Source organism: Ylistrum balloti, unplaced genomic scaffold (assembly GCF_031769215.1).
Source record: "Ylistrum balloti isolate Yb309-2 unplaced genomic scaffold, AGI_CSIRO_Ybal_v1 Utg369716, whole genome shotgun sequence".
Classification (NCBI taxonomy): domain Eukaryota; kingdom Metazoa; phylum Mollusca; class Bivalvia; order Pectinida; family Pectinidae; genus Ylistrum; species Ylistrum balloti.
This window is the reverse complement of record NW_026781939.1, coordinates 428,136-443,926: the sequence shown is the minus strand read 5'-3', so window position 1 is coordinate 443,926 and position 15,791 is coordinate 428,136. Positions and strand designations below refer to the sequence as shown.

The 15,791-nt window shown below is 33.7% G+C and overlaps 1 protein-coding gene across 1 annotated transcript; it reads left to right on the top strand.

Annotated features, from left to right (window-relative positions):
* The first annotated feature begins 392 nt into the window (after positions 1-392).
* Positions 393-14,750, top strand: LOC132565347 (GDP-fucose protein O-fucosyltransferase 1-like). Its single transcript, XM_060229995.1, is given in 10 exon segments — positions 393-449; positions 3,649-3,812; positions 4,416-4,510; positions 4,915-5,089; positions 7,003-7,102; positions 8,884-9,079; positions 11,367-11,491; positions 12,219-12,324; positions 14,629-14,689; positions 14,692-14,750. Coding segments are annotated over 9 exon segments (1,062 nt in total). The 5' UTR covers positions 393-449; positions 3,649-3,667.
* The last annotated feature ends 1,041 nt before the right edge of the window (positions 14,751-15,791 follow it).

Sequence of the window (15,791 nt, the reverse complement as noted above, 5' to 3'; positions counted from 1 at the left end):
TAATGTAAAAAAATCCATAAATACGTACGCAGGACTTGGTACAGCAATCATCAAACAGAGTCTACTTCTTAACCCTTTTTACTAAAAAATTACACTGCTGAAAATTGATATTTGGCAAGTGAAGTTAAAATTCTAATAATCTCTCTAACATGTGACTTAATCACGAACCTAATGGCCATTTTCTAATAAAATCATAGAAGTAATGTTTACAGCAGAAATGTGACGTTGTGATAATGCCATAAATAATACATCACATTTAGATAACTATATATATATACTATAGCTAAGTCTGTGGTTGAGGCGATTGAGGATTTTTTGGTGTAAGGGAGATAACTCGAAAAGACAAGTGTCCGGCGCCAAAGATGAACGTGGGAAGCTGCGGAGTACGAAGGCCATCGTTATCTTCATGTCGGTCTGACAACATCTAAGGGTCATCATATATGTCAGAAGTACGTGGTGAGAAGGCTGGAACGCTGTTCCGCGATTATAATGGTCACGGGTGATAAACATAGAGTCTGACGAAACAAATGGCAGGAGGCGTTCGATGAATGAGCGTTTTCATATTCACGATATCGTCTGCTGAAAGACCGAAATGTCGTAATTCATATTGATAAGAATTAAGTGGTTGAGCAAGATTCTGATCTGAAGGTCGGTTATACCTTCAGTCACTGTACAATGTAGCAGATTTAGCCTTACAAGTTCATCACAGGGACGTGTAGGTCTATCGAGTGTGTAGAATTGGCATTTGGGTGAGTAGGCCTACCTCCTGATATCTTATAATACCATCATCGGTCATTGGCGAGTGAGACATTTAATCAATCAAAGTCCTTGATTAAATTCCTTCACCTGAAAATTGTTCAATACGACCTCTTTACATGTCATGGATGCCTGAAACATATTATGTTCCTGTGTAGGAAACCTTTCAGTGAGTCATGCATGAGTGCTTGTCCCTGAGGAAGTTATATAAATATACATGACGACAGGATACATGTCTAACATACTTACTCATGTGGAATAGAGCAGATCAGGGTTAAAACAACCCTCCCCTCCTCACCACGTTCCAAAAATTAGCAAATAAATAGATAGAAAAATAAGTCAAATCAACAAATTAAATAAACAAAAGACAATTTATCACAATTTTACATATACATGTTATTTATTGATTCCTTTGACCCGAGACATATATAACACATATGTATACATCTCTGCTTTGACCATTGTTCCTGACAGTTAATAGTGTGTGGAAATACTAAGTGAAATTTCAGTACTTAAAAAATTATCAAAAATATATTTACCATTACATCAGTATCTAAATAATGTACATGCAACAATGTCTAAAATTTTCTGAAAATATTAATTAATCTTCATATCATGTGAAGATTTAGCTTGTGAAATACATGTAATGCTATAAGATTGTGTCTGTAACTAAGTGCTGCAGCATGAAAATAATGAGTAATTTTACACACAGAGTTTCACACTTAACACTACATGAGACATTGAGTCATGAATAACCAGAGGGTACTAGGTAAATAAAATTTTACACCGCACTTGTGGTGAAGTTAAATCTGTTTGATATCCTAACAACTTTAATAGCAGCTCATTTAATCTGAAATTTGTCCACCAGGTAGATTGTATTTGTACTCCACAGCTGTTGTTTAAGGTTTGTAGTTTATCTTAATACTTCTGTGTGTACGTTATTTAAAATGTCAAGATTCACAGTCAAATAACTTGATTGTTTCACCTGATTGATAGTTTTCTTAGTTTTGTAATTGTCAAATGATTATGTGTGTTAAGTCTCATCTATCTAACATTTTTATCCGAAATTCAAGATAAGCATTTCTTTTGGGAAAATGTCAAGAAAATAATAGGAAGGTGTAATGATAAGTTACCCTGGTCCCAACCTGGACTCAAACTAAGGACCCTTCGTTCTCTTGACAGACACCATACTGCCTGACTAAAGGGAAGTTTCCACCTTTCAAAACTGGAAAGATGACCTGTTCTCTCTAATTCTACAATTGTCTTTTTAATTTGCTAATTTGATATTTTGTTCATTTGCTTTTAGGCTACACCTAACAGATAGCAGGCATTTTGCTGCCAACGTTGAGTGAAAGTTACCTTCTTTGCAACTTTTGTTTTGCAATATCAATTTAGCTAATTTTTGTGATCAATTTTTGTCACATCACCAGGGCTTCATTAACGTGTTATTTATTGCAGATTGTCGCCAAATTTCACTTTGTGACACTCCTGCGAAAAAAAGTTCTGAAAGTGAGACTTTGTTGTTATTTTTTGGAAGCAGTTCACTAGCATTTCACTTATAGCTTACACATGCATCATTTACAGAATATCTTCCAGATTTTATGGTCCATCAATCTTAAAAATTAGGAGTGCTGAGAAGCTGGACTTCAAAGTCCCACAATGGAAAATTGAACTATTTTCAGAAATTATATGAGTGACATGAAAATTCTATGAGTACAGGTCTTAGGACTTTTTGTGAACTTTTTGAGCACTGTGATGTGCATGCTTACTGTTATACAAGAGAGACATTCATCTCTTTTGTGATATGGAGCAACATGGATGAGGAAATAATTTATTTACAATATTAAAGAGCATTTAATCAACACAATATCAGGTAATGAATGGCATCCTGGAAAAATTTTGTTTCCAAACTACAACTAGTGGTACAATAACAACCTCGGCATTCAAATTGGAATTTGGGTCTTTATTTAAAGATATCCTCAGAGGAAATTCTCTAAAAGAATTAGGAATGATTCATGATCAGTTAATCTCAGATGTCCAGCTCTGTTTGAATTCATTTACCTGGTACATATTGATTCATGTTAATAGAATTTTTGTTCTACCAGAATGTTTATATAATTAGTAATGCTAATACACTGTGTCATTTTTATGTTGGGTATACCTTGTATTTATTCTTATTGCACTTTAAAATTATAAACAATACAATGTAAACATACTTATCAAAATTGAGGTAGATGGTATGATTTTTTTATTTAGGGCCTCGCATGAAAGTGTGGGTGTCCTATAGTAATCACAATGTTTGTCCGTCCGTCCATCTGTCTGACCATCCATCATCACTTTGGTTTCTGTGCAATAACTTTAGGTTCCTTGGGCCGATCAAGCAAAATCCTCATACATTGCTTCTTTCTTGAATGTGCTTGCATAGGATTCCTTTTCTTCTTCAAAGGTCAAGGTCACTGTTGCTATAATGGAAAATCCACTTTGTAGAATAACTTGTTTGCTTTAGCCAATCTAACTCAAACTAGATGCAACGCTTCTTAACCAAAAGTGCTGGGTTGAGATAGATTGCCATTCAGGTCCAAAGGTCATAGGTAATTGTAACTATAAGTTAAAATCAGTATTTGTGTGATAATTTTAGTTTGCTTTGCCCAATCTAAATCAAACTTCATACAATGCCTCCTTACCAAAAGTGCTTGATTGGGATATTTCTTTTTATATCCAAAGTTCTAAGGTCAAGGTCATTTTTATTATGCCTACACACAGATTGTTGAATATATTTGTTAGTATGTGTTTTGTTCTTGTAACAGACTTGTGGCAGAGTCTTAGCTAATTTGTCAGTGTTCTATTTTTTTCCTGTACCTGAAAGTCCTCTTCTCTGATTTTGTTGTTTAGGTTACCATCCATTTGAAGGATGTTTCAGTTTCTCTATCTTGGCTTTCTTCTGTCCCTGTTACTTCTGTTGGTCTCCATGGTGAGATCAGCTGATGTGTTACATGATGTGTCATCTGAACCTGAGTGGGATGACAGAGGTTACATATTGTTCTGTCTCTGTATGGGTAAGTACATATAAAAATCAACAAGATACTTGCATGCATTTAATCTTTTTTTAAATAAGAAGTTACAATACTCACAGTGATTGATTTGACCGGTATAACTTGGTTTTCATTAGTTCAGGAAACATTGATGATATAATGTCCATGCATCCCAGGAATTCAGAAGTCAATATGTATTTAAAAACAAAAGTGTCCAAAAATATGAAATTATTCAGTTTTTCACAAGTAGGATATTAAAAGGATTGCATTATAAACTGTAACAATGGGGATAAATCATTGTAAATTATGGTGACTTGTCATCAGAACAATACCTTAGTTTGCTATTATATACTGGTAATATCAATAGAGTCCTATAGTAAAGGTTACTGGTATTTCAAATAGAAGGGCCATGATAGCCCAGTCAGTTGTCATTCCCTTCTCATGGCAGTTTTGATTTCTTAGTAAGCCAAGAGACAGAAGTTAGCTGTAGTGTTACATGGACGTTACCAGTATTATGAATGGAGTGGCAGCAAAAATCATATCCTCTCTATAATTAATGAAGTTTTTGAATCAGTTATCTTCTAGGTTGATGCATGCTGTTATATAACCACTTGATTCCTTCTACAGGGCGGTTTGGGAACCAAGCAGAACACTTTCTGGGTGGTCTGGAATTTGCTAAAGCTGTTGACAGGACCTTAATTCTGCCTCCTTGGCGCACATATGTAAGTAAACAAATAAAATTGTACATACATGCTATCCCATCCCATCTATCCCTTTCCCATCCCTAATTAATTTTATTAATTATTAATTATTAATTATTTCCATAGGAACATCATTTCATATGAGCTTATGATCAAACATTCTAAAGGTCAGAGAACACTTCAGAAGGGAGTGTGGTTCAGGATTAACAGGTCAAGGTTTAGGTCACTATTACAAAATACTAAATTTAATAGATCATCATTAACAAATTCAGACAGGATGTAAGCAAATCCATCACAAAGGTCAAAACAATGTAACGAGAATACCTTGAATGAGTACGTGCTCCAAAGTTTCTGCTACTATTGATAGAAATTTGTTAATTTTACACATGAGGAAAGTGATCATAAGAAATACTGTTCTATTTCAGAAAAATGTTCCGTTTGAGGAGTGGTTTGATGTGGCTACTGTTGGAGAATACCACAGAGTGATCACAGCTGAGAGCTTTATGGAGAAACTGGCCCCAAAATATTGGCCCCAGGGGAACAGGACAGGATACTGCTTTGGTTACCCAGGATCAGACATTCCGTGTAAGATGAAAGAAGGTAAGTAAAAACATACTGTTTTAAAGGGAACAAGGGTACAATTAAGTTCCCACAGTCATATCAAGTGATAATCAAACTTACAAAAAGATTCATGGAGCCCATAAGTGATCCTTTGTCCTTTAATACGTGCCCAGGCCATAACATGATTTGCTGGAAGTAAATTGATGCAATTTCACAGATATAAATATTTGTAGGATGATAAGGCTATGTATTTCATACTCCTCATTCAGGTATATGACAAAGATGAAAGTCACAATGAAGTTCAAGGTCAAATTCAATGTCTGTCATAAGTACTTTCCCACTTTCAAAATAAGTAAATAAATTTATATCATCATAGTGTCATGCACAGTTTCAGGGTCTGTATAACTATGATTAAGTCACATGCAAGATAAAAAATAAATTCATTTTTCATTTCTCGTTTTTCAATTCATTGAAGATAGGGAAATTAAATTTCATTTCATAAACTTCATTTGATTCACATCAATTGTGATACAAAAGTTTCAACTTCCATCAATCACTGCGGATGGAAGTGTGCAGAGGGTCTTGTTGTTGGAGGAGACTGGAGTACCCAGGGAAAACCCATGTTGCCTGGCAGGTGACCCCCTTACTTTTTCTCATCTGTTCAGTAAATCAAACTCTTGACAGCTACAATGTAGGTGAAAGGCGAGTGTTTTACCACATACAGGATGACAAGATGGCTTGTTGCAGAACATTTCTTGCGCTGTATGTCTAAGGACTTGATCGAGGTTAAAGGTCAAATTCATTATTTTTGCCATAATTTCTCACTTGGTAAAGGCAGGCCTGTGAGTTGTATGTAGAATAAGGATGTCGTGTTGAAATCTTTATTTTTTTGTTTTATATACCTGATTCAATATCAAAATGGATGAGTGATTTTCATTGGCAATTAGTCAATGGGAAAAGCAGATGTTTTTCTATGTAATTCCATTTATTTGTAAAATTAAACAAAACTATGAAGAAAAAAGTCAGGAGGTAAGTTTGTGTGTCCTAGATTGAAAACTAATACAACAAAACAAGATTTTTATTCACTGTGCTGTACGTACCTCTGTGATAGTGTTATGTGCGTAATGTCAGAAACTATCCGAATGAAAAAAGTATATCTGGATTTTAACGGTAATTCTTTTAATCATGTCTAGTTAAGTACACTTACTGTTGGTAACAATTTCAGCAAAACATTTGCCGAATAACAACATTTCATTCACAACTGAACCTTACGGAATTAAAGCCTTATACACATTGTGTGAACACTCCATGAAAAGTTTTGAAAATATCCTATGTAATTTTTATGAACTAGTAAATTTATCTGGACAAGTACTTTCAACAAGGACACTGATCTGACTGATGGGTCCTTCTTAAAGTTATAGGTTGGCCCTGACCTAACTGTGAAACCAATATAAAGGTTAACATGAGGTCAAAGGTCAAATTTGTTTATTTCATCCATAAGGTTCATAGAAGGTAAATCTGTGAAATTTATAGATTTTTGGTGACTAGCAATGTTTCATGTATCACTTTGGTACCTTATGCATATGGTCTAGGTCTCTTTAATAGCCAGGTCATTTAAGGATGTACCATGCGCAAAGTTTTCGGTGAAGGCAAGTCAGAGCTTCCAGAATAAAAACACCAACCTGCAGACATCCCTGGCAACTACCCCATGTAGGCCTTGAACTGGGGAGGGGGGAAGGGTTAGTGATAATGACAAACACTGTAATTACTTAATCACTTGGCCACCCCACTCTCCTTCTATATTGCTAATGGTTGATAAATTCAGTGGTATGCAATATAAATGCCTACACAGATTCCAATGCATCCACTTTTCAGGAAACACACTCCATGATTTTGTAACTTGTATTTATAGATATGTACTATCTACTGGTGATTATTCTCTATGCCAATAGGAAATCCTTTTGGACCATTCTGGGATGGTCTGGGAGTGGAATTTGACAACAGTGAGTCGTATTATGTGATGTATACAGATCATACTGAATGGAAAGAAAGGTAAATATGTTAGTATAAACATATGTTGTAACTCTTCTGGTGTAATATTGTGACTTAAGAACTCAACACCATTCTACCTGTGTAATGACTCTGCTTAATATTAAACCAATACTTTTCAAACTTGAACAATCTGATTTTCCTTAGGAGAGACTGCTTGAATGTAAAACTTGCAACAACTTTGTCATTCAGTATTATAAAGGACTGTTTTATCCCATTAGCATCAGTCTCTCAAAATCACCCTTACTTTGTTGTCCTTCACTGTTGTAAGTCGTTCTTAATATCACTACTTGATGAGAAATATTGGATGGATAATTTTCAGAAGTTCATACGTATGTTCCCCATGGTCCCTGGTTGTAAATTGTCTCATTTTGGGACTTATCCAAAAACCAAACTGGCCGACAGACAACCATTTTGGATTTTGACAGTTAAAATTTGTATATGCCATTTTAGGAAAAGTGTATGATGGATCATACTTAAATGTCATATATAGGGTCACCCATTTCCTCTAGCTGTACTTAGTCTTTGACTGATCAGAAATTAAGATCCACTTAAATTTTTATCATCCATGATTTTTTTTTTTTTTTTTTTGTTATTGTTATTTCTGGAGAGGTATTGGAGGGTCTTGTTGACGTTGTGCCCTTTTGATTTTTGGAAAAATTAAGAATGAAAATGAAATGGCTAACAGACAGGTTCCCCTTGATCCTTTGTTGTGCCCTTTTGATATAGGAATTCATCAGAAAAACAACATGACTGACAGGTGGCCATCTTGGATTTTGACTAGGGAAGATTTTTATTGCTATTTCTTAAAAGTTTAGACTGATTTCATAAATAAGTTGCCCCTGGTCCCTAATTGTACCCTTTTGATTTCGGATTGATCAGGAAAACAAAATGGCAGACAGAAACTATCATTTGACCATTATAGATTTTAAGAGGAAATTTTCAAACTTGATATAAGAGCAAAAAGAGAGGAAAACAGAGAAAAGAAGGAAAAGATCCAAATTTTAAAGAAGAAATAAAGATCAAACCGTAATGGGGGACAAGATCCCTCTGGGATCTCTTGTAAATGGGCTGTGAAAAGTGTAAGTTAAACATTGTTCATTGCACTAATTCTTTTGAGCAAAAAAAAAAAGAAACAGGGAATTTTTCTTCTTTTAACCATTAAAATGATAGTACATATACTCAAAACTGGACTATGTTAATTGTGTAACACCATTTTTGCCTTGGAAAGTGGTGAAATTTTCCCTTTATACAGTATATACCTTTCAAATGACGAAGTGTTGGTGAAAATTGATGATGAATCCGTCATGAATATCACTGTTATTGGATGTTACTGTTTGTGGTTTTCTTGGTTGTGGTAGGAACATAGAAATATATAACATGAATTAAGTTCATAAACTGTCTTTAACTGCAAGTAAGATATTTACAAACATTTCTTCTTTTACAGTTCTTTGCTGGATTTAAAAACGAAGTGAAACTACAGAGCATCAAAAAATGATTTCATCAAATGCACTGTAAATTTTGTAGGCATTCATAAATGATATTGTATTGTCCAATCCATCCTCCATAGTTTGTCTGTATTATTGTAATCACTTACTCAATATGATATTTTATTGTGTTGTAAATGGTAATGTTGATTAGCCGAAAGCCTAAGACCAATCAACTACAAAACTGTTAAACAGTTAAAGTAAAATGATAGTAATAGGATTTTGAATTGTCATATCCATTCTTCTCCTCCTTCAGGAAAACAATTATTGTACACCTGAAATGATGAATGTTGGTAGGTTTCCTGCCGATAAGAATCCAGTCGTGGCCCTCAAGGGAGCTCCAGCACCTTACCCCATGGCAGAAGCCACTGTCCCTCTTCAGAAATACCTTAGATGGTCGTCAACAATAGAGGCTGAAGTTCAAAGTCATATCAACAAAATGTTTGGGGGAGAAAAGTTCATTGGAATACATCTTCGCAACGGTATAGATTGGGTAAGATTTTAAATATGGGTGTTATTCTTATCACTCTGTTTAAAGCAAATTTGCAAAAGGTATCAGATTTAGTTTTGTAAAAATGCCAACAAAAGAAAATCTGTATAGATTTATATCTTATATCTTAAACTGGCAAAAATTTGACAATCAAAAGGAGCAATATGTAGTCTTCATAGCCTTTATTTGTCATGGTTTAAAAAAAGTTCTGTTTATTCCTGTCACACACTCAGATGAACCAATAACACCTTCCTCGGACCAGTGCTTGGTTGTTTAAAACTCTCATTAAGTTAACAATGTTGTTAAACTATGATTAGCAAGTCAATAAAGTTCAGTGACATTGTTAACAATTGTTAAAAATAACATAACATCTAACAACATGCTAATTGATTGCTGACATTCATCATTCATAAAGATTTAGTGACATTATTAACTATTTCTAAGAATAACATAAAATTTAACAACCTGCTAATTAATCACTATAATCAACATGTCACCAAATATTGCTACCTTTGGTGTCTAATATTATGCTTCCTCAGAAGAAATAGGGCTTTTTTTCGTCATCAGTCTATTTTTCAAAAATATTTACAAGAAAACCATGTTAGTCAAGACACTGAATCTTGAATTAGTTTTCCAGCCTGTACAGTAAATCAAAGTAAATTCATTTTCTGTATACAGTACTGTGTACAACCTGATTCTCTGTTTTCATCTTCTTCATCAACTTTATAACAAAAATCATAATTTTTCTTTTATGTGTTTTTATTATATAAAAATAAAGTGAAAGGTAAACATTGTGGACGGTGAAATAATCCACTTTGACATTAAATTGTTATGATACAATTATTTCATAAAGTTTACGATTATACAGGAATATTGTTCATATTATAAAATTATTATTATAAACTGTGGTTAGATATTACAAAATACTTTCCACTTTGTCCATGACTTAAGACTGGATTAAATTGGATTAATATTACTTTCTTTTCCAGGTTATAAGCCGCAAGGCCAGTTTTTAGAGATTTTGGTTATGTGATCCACGTATAAGCCACACCAGAATATAAGCTGACCCTTTCTTATAATATGGTGACAAATATATTGTTGATGTTTGATATACCACCAACAGAACTGAAAGCAGTAGTAACTGTTATGTTGACCAAAGTTTGGTGATATAACAGACTACAAAAAGCAGTTTATCATGATAATCAGTGAAACATTTTATAGTATGTAAATCAATTATACACAGATAATCCTTTATTCTATTGATGTATTTAATAAAAGGTAAAATAGCAAATATCGAACTTGTTTGGCTTGGATGCCTTCACAGATTGTCTACATACAGATATAGGGCCTGATGTTACGTACGGTTTACAAAACAATCTCTCCATTGTTGTCTGTACTGCTGAATATGAACGAAGGCCTTTGCATGCTGACCAAATTCTTATAGCCCCATATTATTTCTTGTAAGTTATACAGTGACATTCATATTGTAAACAAGTATGGCATTCTAGAATTTGGCCTATAACCTGACAACCTATCAATCCCAGGATGTAAAAGGCTATTGTAACCTCCGCTACGGCTTTGAAGTAACTGTGAAATTCAAAAGATATTATTATGATTCATATTAAAAAGTATGAGTAATTAAATCCACCAGAATGTTATTTTTATTTCAATCTTCAAATCATCCTGTATACAATTGCACATGACAGTTCAAGATGATCTGTTTCAGTCACAAACATGTAATGGGCAGGTAATTTTTTTCATCTACATATACCGCATCGGTATATATGCCACACTCCAAAAAAAGTGTGGTTTATAATCCAAAAAATATGATAAATACTTGCTGTAGGCAGGCAAATTCATGGAATCTCATAGGCGTCCACTTAACACAGACTTGACTATATGTCCTCAGATTTGCAAAACTAAATCCTAGAATTGATATATGAAATATGGAGTTGGGGATGATTTCCAAACAGTTTCTGTCTTCCTTATATCAAGAAAAGATAAGACTTTGTAAGAAAGAATCTCAGAAGCTGTGAAATATAGAGTGGAGTCAGTAATATTGTTTTTATCTATCTTGATATTGTGCCCATCATAGCTCATTCATAACATATTCAAACCTGTCTATAAAGGCCACTCAAGGAAACAGGGGAAAATGGCCATTGTAGACAGGTGGCATTTGTATAAAGTGGCCTTTAAAGACAGATTCAGCTGTTCATGTATTGGATGTAAACAACCAAATTTAATACATGTATGTACTTTTTTAATAAATCACATTTTTTTTCTTTTCTAGAACAATGCCTGTAGGAATGTAGAGGGAGAAAGTAAATTCATGGCTTCTCCACAGTGCCTTGGGTATGAAGGCAAGAATAAAATTTCTGCACAGATGTGCTTCCCTTCTGACGATGAGATATTAAGGTAAATTAGGAAATGGCCTAATATCTCTTCCAGTAAAGTTTAGGGAAAATTTACTATCTTTTAAGATGTGGAAATTCTTCAATTTTGTTTAAACATCAGATTTGTTGACATAAGATTCTGTTGTATTTTGATAAGCCATATTACTAATGCATACCCTTATCGTTTAAGCTTACTAACTAGTTAGCACTAATTGTTTATGATAAGCACATATGAATGGGCTGACTTCTTCCATTCTTCATTACTTATCAATCAGTTGTAGTGAATTACACATTTTTGCACATTTAACAGCAAGCCATTTCGTTCATTACTCCTCACCACCAGGTTGTGTCACACTATATGTGCAGTAAGTTTAGTATGTTGTTTTATTGTGTGACAACATTTTTGTCATGAGTTATGAAATATATCTACAAAGCATGAGATATTATCATTATACGACTTCACCATAGGTGTCAAACACTGATGTCCATCTATCACGCACCATTCTCAAACAATGTCATACCTTGAGAATCTCACAATAGATTTGGGTCATATTTACTCCATATTGATAAGGTGATCATCGTCAAGGTTAAAGGGACAAAGGTCACATCTGACAACTTCTGCAAATTCATCAAACGATGATGCTTATTTATATTGGAGCAGGGGCATTCAATTATGCCCTACAAACATTTTCTAGTTTTATGATATTAATGTATATTGGATTCTCATCAGAATTTCTTTTTTGCTCTAGGTTATTGAAAAATGTTGCTGAAGTCTCAGATATCAAACAAATATATGTGGCTACTGACAAGAACCCTATGACGAAAGAAATTGAAACACATTTAAAAAAACTTCAGGTAAGAAAAATGGTGAAAGAAATTGAAACACATGCAAAAAAAACTTCTGGTAAGAAAAATGATAATAAGTATTTACATAAAAATTGATTGAACTGTACTTCAAGAACACATTTAATTTACGATGAACACTGGAAGAGGTTAAGATTGTTGATTTATCCATTGATACAAATCTCCAATGCCTGTATTGTCTCCAACAAATTGAAATGAACTTTGACCATTGTTTATATTAAATTGCAATGTTATATTTTGATTTTTCATTTCACAAAGATTTATTTAAAAAAATTATGGGTATTGGGCAATAGGCACTACTTTGATGGAAGGAAGTGAATGATTATCAGAAAGAAATCAGTTTGTACTTTGATGTGACTTTTTGCAAAATTTATGTACAAAGTTATGTTTTGTATCATTAAAGATGATTCCAAGGCATCATACTGTTAAATGGATGTAGGGTAAAATACCAGATTATTTTTATGGAGATGAAACATTTGCTATTTTGTTGGCATAAATCTGATCGCTAAAATTTAATCTGTGAAAAAATAAGACTTTACATTGACATTCTAATATAACAGGGGGGAGGAGGGGGGGGTCGCTTGACAGTTACAAAGTTACAATTGTTTGGAATAGGGTGAATGGTATGTCATACAGGCAATTTGTTACATGTAATTGTAGAATACTTGTATTTATAAGCAAATATCATTATCAAATCTTGTTCAATTATACTGGTGCTTGATTGAGAAATCATCAATCAGGAAATTTAATCTTGATATTGGAGCAATATTTGTGAAAATTAGGTATTCCATTATATTCAGATCATAAAATTGTGAAATTGGATTTTCTCGTTTTAAACAAAAAACTTAGACTCACAAAAAAATATACAAGGTTTAGCTTTGGCACAAGACAGAAAGAGGAAAATTGACACCCAAATGCATACCATAGTTGTCTTTCCATAATCTCTTCACAAAAAAAAAAAAAAACCTATATTGTTTGATACAAAGCTATCATGCACCCATAGTTAAGATAAGTTTATTGTGAGTTCATCAGAATGTCAATGACACCAGTGGAAAAGTTCTGTTGGTACATGTGTTCATTTCCACTCCTTTGTACAGGTGCTGACACCCACTCCTATAGATAATTCTTACTTACGATATTGAACTGTTTATCACATGTACAGTAGGACTGGCATGTGTGTTTTTAGGAGATGATAAGCAAGCCCCTAATTATTACTGTAAAGATGATTATCACAGGGAAATAAGTGATAATTACTATCACAGTTAGATGTGTTAGAATTGGCTAGGGAAAAGCATTGATTCACCCCAGGGTTATAGTTATATATTGGCTGTGAAAGTAGAAGACCCAAGCCATACTTTTGTGGATAAAAGCTCAATATGTTTTACCTTATATAAATGCATGTGGATAGCATTGTTTTTGTGCTGTCCATCTGTTAACTTTGGTTTCCTTGCAAAAACCTCTGGTTCTTTTAAGTTGATCATGTATGGAGGTGACACATGGATATTTTCCTTTTCTGTTTTGTAGGTCAATGGTCTCATAATTCATGACTAAAAGTAGAGATACAGTGACACTTTGATTTCAGTGCAAATACTTCTGTTTATTTCGGCCAAGCTAGCTAGCTATCATTACCATATTTTGTACACGTTTCTTTTGTTCAGTGGTTGCATTAGCTCACTATTCAGATCCTAGGGTTAAAGGTCATGTGATCTGCCATTAAGAATAGAATTACAGACAAGTTTCAGTTCCTGTACAACAAGTTCTTAATTTTCTTTTATTCATTTATGCCCATATTTGATACACAGGTCGCTTGTTCAAAAGGTATGTGAGTTGTGCTAAAGATATAATTACAGTCATGCATTTGGTTCTCATGCAGTAACATCAGTTCTTATTGGCCTGTCATGATCATGTTTATTACAACCAAAACCAGACGTCTGAGAGGCAGGATATTTGGTGGAAAGTGTTTCTAGGTCAAAGCCTGAGAAAAAGCAGGAAAAAATAGATATGGCATTTACATAGAATTCAGGTCATAACTGTAACTAAGAGCAGGATGTTAGAAGCTTAAATTAGCTGTGAAAATCTGTAAAATTGATTGGATGTGCCCACATTGAATGCCAATGGTGTATGTGATAATGTATTTGTGATAAACACTGATTCTATTTTTTAGGAACGATGAATACCAGGTGAGTGATGCAGGCCCTTTGGGCCTCTTGTTGCATTTTGGGTACTTTTAGATTGAGATTTAAAGTAGGGATGGTATGGCAATTAATTCAGCTGAATTGTGGTTTTATATTGCAGGTCAACGTTCATCACCTAGATCCTTGGTTACCACAGATTGATCTTGCCATATTAGGAAAATCATGGCAATTAATTCCTTCACTGCTTTTGTTGCCAATTGTGTTTTATTGATAAGCAGTTGACACAAACCAACAGAAAACACCATACAATGACACTATTCTATCTCCATGTATAAAGATTAAAAGTATCAATTTTTGTTCTTCAAAAAATAAATCTATGTTAGAATGTATTCATATTTTTCATTGTTTTGTGAATTCTCTAGCATACAAGTGTATACCCAAACTTCCTTGTCACTCACTAGGGTTGCGACAGGGATCCCTCAACCATTAAGATTCAGATAAAATATCACAACAACAATGCAACCAGATGCTTGAACACACCATAACTACTTATTGTAGACAAGAGTCTAATTGAATGAGACTACTGATATTAAGACTACTGACATCCTAATATTCTACAATTGCATATATTGTTAATTCTTGGGTAGTTCCAAAGAGAGTTGTCTTGAAAATAAAAACAAATCACTGTCAGGTTACTCAGAGACAGCTCCTTAAGTTTTTAAAGACCTAGTTAGCTTTGTGTTTCACAACTTTTAACATATATGTATCTGGTTACAATATTGTCTTCTTGAATTTTCTCTTTATACCATTTATACATATTCCTTGTGACCATATATACTAGTGGTTTAGAATTTGAAACATGGATAATGAAGAGTGATTTGGAGAATTAAATCTTCATTCAGATGCAATATTCATGTAAAGCAGTCAGGTGTTTGTTCTTCAAATATCTTGAGGTTGTAAATCAAGGGTAATAATATTTCTTGTGAAATATGTCATACATATTATGTTTGTAATTAAAAGAGTTTTTTAGAGGCAAGATATCTCACTGATGTATAAATAACATACCTCTTTACAGCAGCAGTTTTGTTTGTACTAAATATCAGGTAGTAGAAAACCAGGTTGAGGTCAAACTGTTCAACAAAAAACTCTTTAAAGTTGTTCCATCCAACTTAATTAGATTCTACCTAGTCTCAGGGAGAATTAGCTTTATTTACTCTCAGAATTGGTTTCCTCATGTGTGGACAGTTATGTAATTATGATACTGCATGGAGAATTCTCACTGATTAAAATCACCCATCAGAATGATCTTACATGTTGTAAACA